This window comes from Rhinatrema bivittatum, chromosome 4, assembly GCF_901001135.1.
Source record: "Rhinatrema bivittatum chromosome 4, aRhiBiv1.1, whole genome shotgun sequence".
NCBI lineage: Eukaryota > Metazoa > Chordata > Amphibia > Gymnophiona > Rhinatrematidae > Rhinatrema > Rhinatrema bivittatum.
The window spans coordinates 41915338-41925228 of NC_042618.1; the positions used below are offsets into that span (position 1 = coordinate 41915338).

Sequence of the window (9891 nt, forward strand, 5' to 3'; positions counted from 1 at the left end):
ACACTGGGCTTGATGAACCTTTTGATCTGACCCAGCATGAAAAATCTTGTGTTTATGTTCTATTCTCCTGAATGGGTTGGAGAACTCAGGCCTAGGTTCTGAGATTGCGGATTTGTTGCACCAGTGTTCGGTGTTATGTAGAGCTGTCCTGGACACAGAGAGAGTGCCTAGGGGGATGGCTGCGGACATATGTCTGTGAAAGAAGAGATGAGTGGGGATGGGGAAGATGAAAAGGGGCATGCAGGATTTGGGGGGATTAAGAGAGGGGCATGACTGGAGCCAGGGGAGGGATACCTCCCTCCCTTGATCCTGGAATCTCCTCCATAACAATTCCAGATCTTCTCCCTCTCCTTTTCTCCTCATATCTGGTCCTCTCTCTCTCCTCTTCCTTCCTTCCCTCATCACTGTGGAGATGACTCATAAAATGTGCTCTTTTAAGTTGCCATGCAATTAGACTTGTTATTCAGATGATATTCCTATTCATTCGACAACTTGTTACTTGGGAAATGTTCAGCATGGATAGACTGGCTAGCAGTTTTGGTGCCAGATCTGTGTGACAGCTTCCAAAGGAGAGAATGCAGGCAGAACAATGTTGCTCTTGTTACCCAGTTACCCTTGAATAAACAGGGCTGCAGGGAGAAACTGACTTTTTTTTCTTTGGTAACTCAGAGTGAATTTTGGATTCATAAGTCTAAAGAGCTCTGCTAGTCCAAAGCTTTCTGCTGTAACCTCTGGCCACACCTCCTCCTTCTCCCTGCTGTATTTCCTGGGCACAGTCATTAGATGGGATTTTATCCAGATGGCCTTTAATAATAGGTGGTCACATGCACAGATAAACTTCATTCTAGATGCATAATCTCTGCAAGTGTGAAAGGCATTGCAGGCAGTGCTAATGTTAGTTACCTTGCTGTTAGTAGCATAGTAAAGAGTAGTATTTGGCTTTGGACACAGTGAATCCCTTCTCTATTTCAGACAGGGTAATCTTACCTGCTAAGGAATGTATAAAGGTGAAAATCAGTCCCTACTTTCATAATGTCTGCTGGAGACTATTGGACCTAAGCGAATTTTGAACCATCACATGCAAGCTGACAACTGCTTCCATGGACACAATCCTAAAATTCCAGTATCGCTTTTTCAGAATAAAAAAAAAAAAGTTGAGAGAACCTGACCATAGTGTTTCAGCCCCTCATTTCTAACTTCTAAGCTATCATTTGATGTCTGAGAGGTCAGCATTTGTTTGGGAAATCACAAACCGATTTGGTTTGACAAAGTCAGTTGACAAAGCACGAAAGAAAAGTTTCCAAGCCTTTTACAGAGTTTAAGCATTGCCTGGATGTGCTGCTGCAGCTGCCGGACAACTTTTGCTTCTTGTAATGCGCAGGTTTGTTGGTCTGCTGCAACTTTTCCGTTTTGAATGTGTGGGCTTTTCCCATTTTTGTGAGATTTAGCATGCTTCGTGGATGACCGTATTCACTTGTCAGGCTGCTGATCTCCACGTAATTTCCCTGAAGGCTGTATGAAGGCCTAGGATCACACTTGTGTCTTTATGCATTCTTTGCTGTGCCAAACAAAGAGTTCAGTGTAAAATGGCATTTGCATAGATCATAGACGCTTGTGCAGTTTCCTACGCGCTTTATGGCAATATAATGTTTTCTTTAAAATGTTATGCTTTGGCTTTCTAATAAGGATATCCTTCAGAAATTAAGTACATTGGTTGTCATTTCTAATAGTTACAGCAAATTTCGAAACAATACTAGACAGAGGAACTTTGGTTAAATGTAGAAGTGTTTTTATAGCACCATCAGTGTACACAGCATCATGGAAATAACTGATATGGAGGCATTGATCTCCTGTCCATGTCACTGAGGAAATTACTGGAGCAAACTCGTGTAACATAATAAAGTGCTTCTTTCTCTCAGATACCAAGACTGCTGTCCAGTCTTTCGTAGTTTGCCCAAGAAAATGCATTTTATGAATACCAAATCAATATGAACAGTGAGATCACAGAGAGATAATGGTTCTTTAAAATCTCTTTTTCTGCTATGATCATATTATCATAGTATCAATGGATGCAAAATGGCCACAGGAGCCAAGTTACAAAACAGCCTTTTATCAGATAAGAGCCATTACTTAATTCACATGGCCTGAGCACAGAACCAGCAAAGCGGTGAAAATATTAGTCCTTCTGGAATGAGTATCTAATCTCCAGAAGGAAAAATGTCATTCTCTGCACCCTTTTCATTTCATATCCATTTTCTTCCTGTGGCTTGTTCCCGGAGCGTCTCGGTTCTGTTAATAATTCATAGCTGGGCTGGGTACAGCACAGAAGCCGCTGCATTTCTTTCCATGACTACATGCTCTAAAGAAGCCAGTTCCTGTTTTGAACCACTTGTAACAGGAAGACAGAGGATTTTACATCCTTTAGTGGATATTGTGTTCCTTCTCTTGGCAAGTTATAGTCTGATCATCCGATGCAAGTGGCCATTTTTCCTCTCCTCTCTGAGGGGGAGCGGTTGGACGGCATCTTTTGGTGTAATTGGAGACATCCTCAGTTGATATCTTTTAACTTGAAATTTGTCCAAGATGCAACATTCATTGATCTGGGTTGCCCTTTCCCACTGTAGTGCCAAGTACTCTGATGTGTTTTTAATCTCATAATTACTTTTAACTGGTGCACTGATTTGTAGATTTGCTTATTGTTGCTGTTTGCTACAGTGCAATTTCTGTAACTGTGTAACCTTTTTGTACATCGCCTTTGTGGTTGTGTTTTTAATAGGTGCTATAAAATAAGTAATTAAATAAATGGTTCACACATTTTCAAAATGCTATTCTTTTGAACAGAAATTTTAGGTCAAAGCATTACACATGCATGTGCATGAATTTAAGTTTGCTTCCAAATTCTGAGCAATATTCCAAGCTATCTAAATATCCTTCAAGGCCAGCAATTTGATCTTCAACAAGCTTGGTCATGTTTGCTGTGGTGGAGCTTCATACATAGAGATGCAGCCTATCCATTTCAAACAGTCTGCTTCAATAGGTAGGCTGGGAATATGTTATTGTTAAGCAGAATTTGAAAGTAGCTATTCAATTAGACACCGCACTTGGCAGTTGTTTTGAAAGCCAGTATCTCAGGGGAATGCTTCTGCTTGCATTTTGATTTTTTTCCATTTTGGTAGGATAGTCCATAATTGCTGCCAGTCAATAAATATGTTCAAAGTAAAGGTCAAAGTGCCCCAATGAAAGCTAAAAGGGAAGCAGTTATTGGAAGATCTCTGGACTCTTCATCTGCTGCTAAAGATCCTAGATCTTTATCTGGTGGGCGTATCAGAGAAGGGAGCCTGACAAGTTCTCTGCCCCATGGCCCAGGCAAACCTCAATAATGTAAAGGAAATACTCTGTCCCAGAAGCCAAGTACCAGTGTTACAGAAACACCAGTTGTCTGTCAAAAAATAATAAATAACATTTGAAGTACTTTTAGTTGAAGCTGCAAACATTTGACCAAAATAGTGTAATATCAATAATGTGCGTCTTTTGAAAACATAAAGCATTGAAGGTGGCCTATGCTGATCTGTCTTCTACCCTTAACCCTTCCCTGCTCATCTGTTCTATGCTAGGCAATTAATGGTTTCTCAGTTTAAGGCTTCTGGACTGGCTCATTCAGGGTGGGGGTAGAGAGAGATGAAAGTACTTTGGAAGTTGGGGTTATGTGCAACACCCAATGATTACACAATAAGGAGAGAAGAGACCTGGGAGGAGAGAGGTGACAGATTCTGCTGAGGTGTTTACATAAGGGCCAATGTAATAAAGTGCTCTGAAGCTGCCGCAGGTTTGTGTGCACCTCTTCGCGCGTTTGTATGCGCATTTTCCTGCACAAAGCCCTATATGAGCTTGTAATAAGGGTTTTGTATGTGGGGAAAAAAGCACATATAATTCCTGTTTTTTCCCGCACGAATACATGCTAATGGCGTGCAAAGGAGGAGCACTCATGCTTCAGCTCCTCTGGGTCGTGAGCACAGAGCCCTGGATTCTCTAGGAAGGAGGGTCTTCCAAGACTCCATGTTGGCAGCCAGAATCACCTGCTATCAGTTCTATATGAGCCAGTACTCAATAAACAAGTCCAGGATATGGTGGATCACCTTCCACAGCAGTTTCAGGACGATTTCCAGAAGGTAATCCAACAGGGCCTTGAGTGTGACAAACACGAAGTCCGCTCTGCATACAATGTGTTTGAAACAGCAGCAAGAGTGGCGACACCTGGCATTGGAGCTCAGCGTATGGCCTGGCTTCGCCCTTCCAACCTTCAACCTGAAGTACAGGATCACCTGGCAGACCTACCCTGCACTGAGGATTATCTGTTCGGAGACCAAATCAAGGAAGTGTTAGCATAGCTGAAGGACTATCATGAAACCTTTCAGTAGTTAACAGCCAGCACCTCGGACCCTCAGTCCTTGGGCAAAAAACCACCTTGACAGTACACAAGACACCTGTTTACTGGCCATGGAAGTATTATCTGCCAGCGTCTAGAACGAGACCCCAACCGGCGCCAGCTAGGGCAAGAGCAAGGCAGCCACATGTCCCTCGACTGCCCCCTGCCCCTCTACAAAGCCCTGCCACAGGATTTTGACTGGAGGCAGGAGAGTTTGAGCCAGCGATCCCTACCTCAGGGCACCAGCCCTCCAGTGAGGGCCCGCCTGCAGCTTTTTGCCGACCAGTAGGTATCAGTCACCTTGGACCCATGGGTCCTGTCCATCGTTCAGCAGGGATACAGATTGCGTTTCCAACGGACTCCTCCACAATCTCCTCCATGTCTCCTGTGGATATCTACAGAGAATTAGCATATACTTCGGTTAAAGCTCTCTGCCCTCTTAATGGCTTGAGCAGTCGAACCGGTGCCTCCAAGTCAGCAGGGTGACGGATTCTAATCCAGGTTGATTCCCAAGAAAACCGGTGTCCTTCACCCTATACTAAATCTAAGGGCACTGAACCACTTTCTTGTCAGAGAAAAATTCAAAATGGTCTTGTTGTGAACTCTGATCCCTCTCCTCAAGACTTGGGGACTGGCTGCGCTCCCTCAATCTCAGACATGTATGCCCATATTCTCATTTCTCCTGGGGATCGGAAGTATCTCTGCTTCCTAGTAGTAGGGGAACACTACCAATATCAGGTGCTGCCTTTTGGCCTCGTATCAGCACCCTGCATTTTCACAAAATACCTGGCAGTGGTGGGGGCTTATCTCAGGAGACAATGAGTACATGTCTTCCCCTACATCGATGATTTGGCTTATCAAGGGCGACTCCAGACAGGGGGCATTGCAGTCCCTGCACTCCGCCATATGTGTGCTGGAGGACCTGGGATTTCTAATCAACTACCTGAAATCCCATCTTCTTCCATCACTGCAGTTGGACTTCATTGGGGCCAGGTTTGTTACGGGCCAGGCAAAGGCCTTCTTACCCCCAGACCGAGCATTGAACCTCGTTTCCCCAGCAGGAGTGATCTCTCGCTGCCATCATGTCTCGGTGCCCCAGATCGTGCATCTTCTGGGGCATATGGCAGCGACGGTCCATGTCACGCCATTCGCTCAGCAGTACATGCCCAGTGGACATTGCACTCTCAGTGGTGCCAGGCCATCCAGGACCTTCAGGCTCGCATTTTGGTCACCACGCTGCTTCAGCAATCCCTTGTGTGGTGACAGACCCTGTCCAACCTGGAGACGGGGATACCTTTCCAGGTCGCTCAGCCTCAAATTGTTCTTACCACAGATGCTTCTCACATGGGTTTGGGGGGCCCATGTTACAGACCTCAGCACCCAGGGCCACTGGTCCTTGCAGGAACAATGTCTCCAGATCAACTTCCTGGAGCTCCAAGGTGGTCCAGTATGCCCTTTAGGCATTCAAGGACCACTTGGCCAACAAGGTATTCCTGATTCAAACCAACAATCAAGTGGCATTGTGGTACTTGAACAAGTAGGGAGGGGACGGGTTCGTTCCAAAGTTGGTAGACACATATCCTAAACTACTCATGGCTGTTACTGCTGCAAAAGGGACTTCCTCCAAGTATTGAGTCAAGGGGCGTGAAGACTTATGCAATCAAGACCTTTTTTGTTATTAATTACTTTTAAAATATTTCTATAATTGTTCTTTCATGATGAAAGTAGAGTATGTTATGTATATCAGTGAAACAAGATCCTGCTTTAATGCATTTTGATTTGTGTGTTTTTAAACAGCAGAATATGGAAAATGTACAAGGGTGTGAAGACTTTTTGAAGGCCCCATATAGTCCTTGTAATTATTTAATCTGATTTAAGGCTTTTTTTAAAATGGAAAATCTGTATCTGTGTGTGCCATATTTTAGAGGTGATACAGCTCATGTGGAAATGATTGTAAATAATGTGATAGAGCATGGGAGCCACTTCGTGCAAAAGAAATAATTTTAAGTCTAAACATCTTCAATACTATCTGCATGACTTGTGCAGCAGAAATTTTATAATTGCACTTATCAAAACTGAGATCCTGTTGAATCTCAGCTGTTTTGCAGGGAAGATATTGATTAACAGCCCCTAGATTGGTCAAAATATTGATTCATTGCTTGCTTGCTGCAGTCTGAAAATCTGTTTCGCATAATGAAACCCAGGACAGGACAACACGGCCATGCAGAATGCTGTAGAGGAAGCGTTCACAGCCCCTGGGGATGAGGGAGTGGTAGTCATAGCTCAAGGGCAATAAACACATAGTGGCCAGTTCTAGGATCCATGATTATAAGTTTTAGGGAAGAGCCCTGGTGCATGGCCTCTAGCCAAGGACTATCACTGCAGTGACTGGGGGATGGGGAGCAGAGGGGAGAGGCATTATAGAGGGAAAGTACCCAGGCAATTGAGATTGAAGGCTCATGGTGCCAGATCCCACCTCCTTGTTCTGATTTGAGCTAAAGGAGCAGGAGGAAGCTCCTGGGTAAAAAAAAAAAAAAAAAAAATAGCCCTGTCCTCGGCTGTGTCTGAACCATTGACTTCTCAAAGCCATTTGTTCTAACTTTGGCTGAAATATACACCTAGTTTTTGCCTTTTTTTTTTTTTCCACCAGTCTTTCCTGTTTTCATACTGTGCTTGATATCTTCTCCTCTATTTCATTTGTATTTCCCTTGCTTTGGGTTTTAACTTTGTTGTAATTTTCAGTAGAAATATATTTATCCTAATAAGTAATAAAACCTCAGGACTCTTCCTCTTATGGACTGTATCTCCCATGATATATGAGCCCGTCACGTGAGAACTTGGGAGTATTCCTTTTATAGACCGAAGGTTACTGTATTCCGTATACACATACCCAACTCCCTTATAGGAACAGGATGAGCATGGTCAGATTATGGTTGTGGCTTTTTGTAATATTCAGCTTGGATCTGAGCTGGGGTTCGTCATTATTTGATACAGTGAAGTGTATCAGTTTGCTGTGCCATATAGTTTTCAGCTTTCCCCATATCAACAAGAAAATGACAAAAAGCACTAAAATGTATGCACAGATTCCAAAATCTTATTACAAGGCTTAATCATATAGAACCAGTAGTACTCCATATTTTTTTCACAGACACAGAATTGGAAAATCCCTTTAGTACATCTAGCCCTTATTCCATTCTGTCTGAACTCCAGAATTGTTTTGGCATGCAAAATGAATTGAAATGAATATTGCCAGCAGCTTTTGAGATTATGTCCTAAGGGAAACACTGGAAGTACTTACTCCACAAGCTTTACTGGTTGGTCTGTGCTTTCTAGTTTTATAATCTATATTTTTCATACATCGACTCAGATTTCATTTAGAGCAATTATTCTTCCAAGTGGTTTACCAGTTTGTGTGCTCTGTATTCCTAAAACATATTCATGCTCATAGGTAGTGGGTTTTTTTGTTGTGTTGGTTTTTTTTTTTTTTACCAGATTTATTTTGTTTATAGCTTTTATGTAACACTTTACAAGCAAAAATTGTATTTAAAACATATTACATAATGGTACAGAATGTTAAAAGATGGGTGAACTAGGAGGTTAAGCTTTGGGATAAGTGTAATCTGTTTTCCCTTCTCCCTCCCCAATTCCTTCCTAGGTGGACGGATCTGCTCCTTCTCCCCCTGCATTGAGCAGGTTCAGAGAACATGCCGAGCTTTGGAAGCGCACGGGTTTACCGAGGTGAACACTTTGGAAATTCTCCTGCGAGTTTATGATGTACGGACGATTAGTTTGCACACGCCTGACCTTGGAAGAGAGGCAGAAGATGAGCCTGGTGCAGGACCTGCCAACAACAGCCAGCTGGGGAAGAGAGCTGCGTGCAGTCATCCCCAGCAGAGAACCGTACAATTCAAAACTGCAGTCACCCCCAAGGAAATGGTGGGTCATACTGGGTACTTGACGTTTGCTACCAAAAGTTTATTTTAGGAAGTTGCACAGTTTTGTTTTTTTTTTTCTTTTCCTTTTGAAAACCTGAAAACTTGCTTTACTTGCCAAACAATTCCATATATAGGCAGGCTGAGTTGGAATATGCGTGTGTTTAAATAACACACGCTCTTAAACCAGAATAGCACAGGCAGAATGGCTGAGTGTTGGAACTGTGCTATACTCTGTCAGACGTGAGAAAAATGACTGTAAAATGGCACTTTAGTAGAACTCGCTAATAAGGCAGCGTGCTGATAGTTTTGTTTTACATTAACTTTTGTCATAGTCCTCATCTTCATTTTATTTTTCTGCAGAATGTGGTCTTTTTGTTTGCCCATTTGACCTTCATAGGTTCCTTTAGTACTTGAAAGCTGCACTTCCTTTTTTAGATATAACCGTTCTGAAGCACCTATGTGTGGTTACAAAGCTATGGCCTGCCTCCACCCATATACAGCTGCAGAGAGATTCTTTTGTCTGGACTCAGTGTTCCACAGCACTCCTCTTTTTCTCTTTCCCCATCCTTAGGATATTGAAATTTGATGGATTAGATTTCTGCAGCTTGGTAGGTGAATGCTTTTACCTTCTAATAAAGTTCTGACTAAGTGGTGTGTAATTGTGGCTTTCTGTTCATAGACCATAGAAACAAAGAATGTGATGACAGATAAAGATCATGAAAAACCCATCAGGTTTACCCATTGCAGTACCAGAGATCCTGCTTGATCTCCAGTCTTACATGAACATAAGGGTCATTTGGTACAGAGCAGTTCACCTGCACTACAACGTGAAGGCAAATGTGTGCCCTGTCCTCCAGACTGAGCAAGTCAGATCCTGACAGTCACACGAACTCAAAAGAACCTCCAGTGCTTCAAAACTGCTGCAAATCTACCACGAGTGAAATACATGGTTTTGTTTATTTTTGTTAGAGAATTTTTTAAAATCTTTTGATAGGTTTTATCTCTACACCTCTGCCAGGACTCGAACTGGGAAATATCCTTCCAAGCTTTACATTATTAATCCAACTTCCCAGAAGTTAGGGAGCAAGGTTACGTTCCTTGTAGAAAAGGAGAGGATAAAAAAAAGCTTTATACCTGCTGATTCAAGGCCTGATTTCCTCCTTTTCCCTTTGCAAGCTGCAATAATTGGAAAAGAAAGTCTAAGAAAGTTGTGCACGGAGCAGGAGAGAGACCTTGGGGTGATGGTGTCTAATGATCTGAAGTCGGCGAAACAATGTGACAAGGCGATAGCTAAAGCCAGAAGAACGCTGGGCTGCATAGAGAGAGGAATATCGAGTAAGAAAAGGGAAGTGATTATCCCCTTGTACAGGTCCTTGGTGAGACCTCACCTGGAGTATTGTGTTCAGTTCTGGAGACCGTATCTCCGAAGAGACAGAGACAAGATGGAGGCGGTCCAGAGAAGGGTGACCAAAAAGGTGGAAGGTCTTCATCAAATGACTTATGAGGAGAGATTGAAGAATCTAAATATGT

The 9891-nt window shown here is 42.9% G+C and overlaps 1 protein-coding gene across 6 annotated transcripts in view; it reads left to right on the forward strand.

The window, feature by feature from the left end:
* Positions 1-9010, forward strand: part of TRMT61A (tRNA methyltransferase 61A) — a 43077-nt gene extending 34067 nt beyond the window's left edge. For all 6 annotated transcript variants that reach the window (XM_029598020.1, XM_029598019.1, XM_029598023.1 and 3 more), the window contains one exon: positions 8082-9010. In XM_029598020.1, coding sequence (XP_029453880.1) covers positions 8082-8410 — 329 coding nt within the window. In that variant the 3' untranslated portion in view covers positions 8411-9010. The remainder of the gene's footprint in view (positions 1-8081) is intronic.
* The last annotated feature ends 881 nt before the right edge of the window (positions 9011-9891 follow it).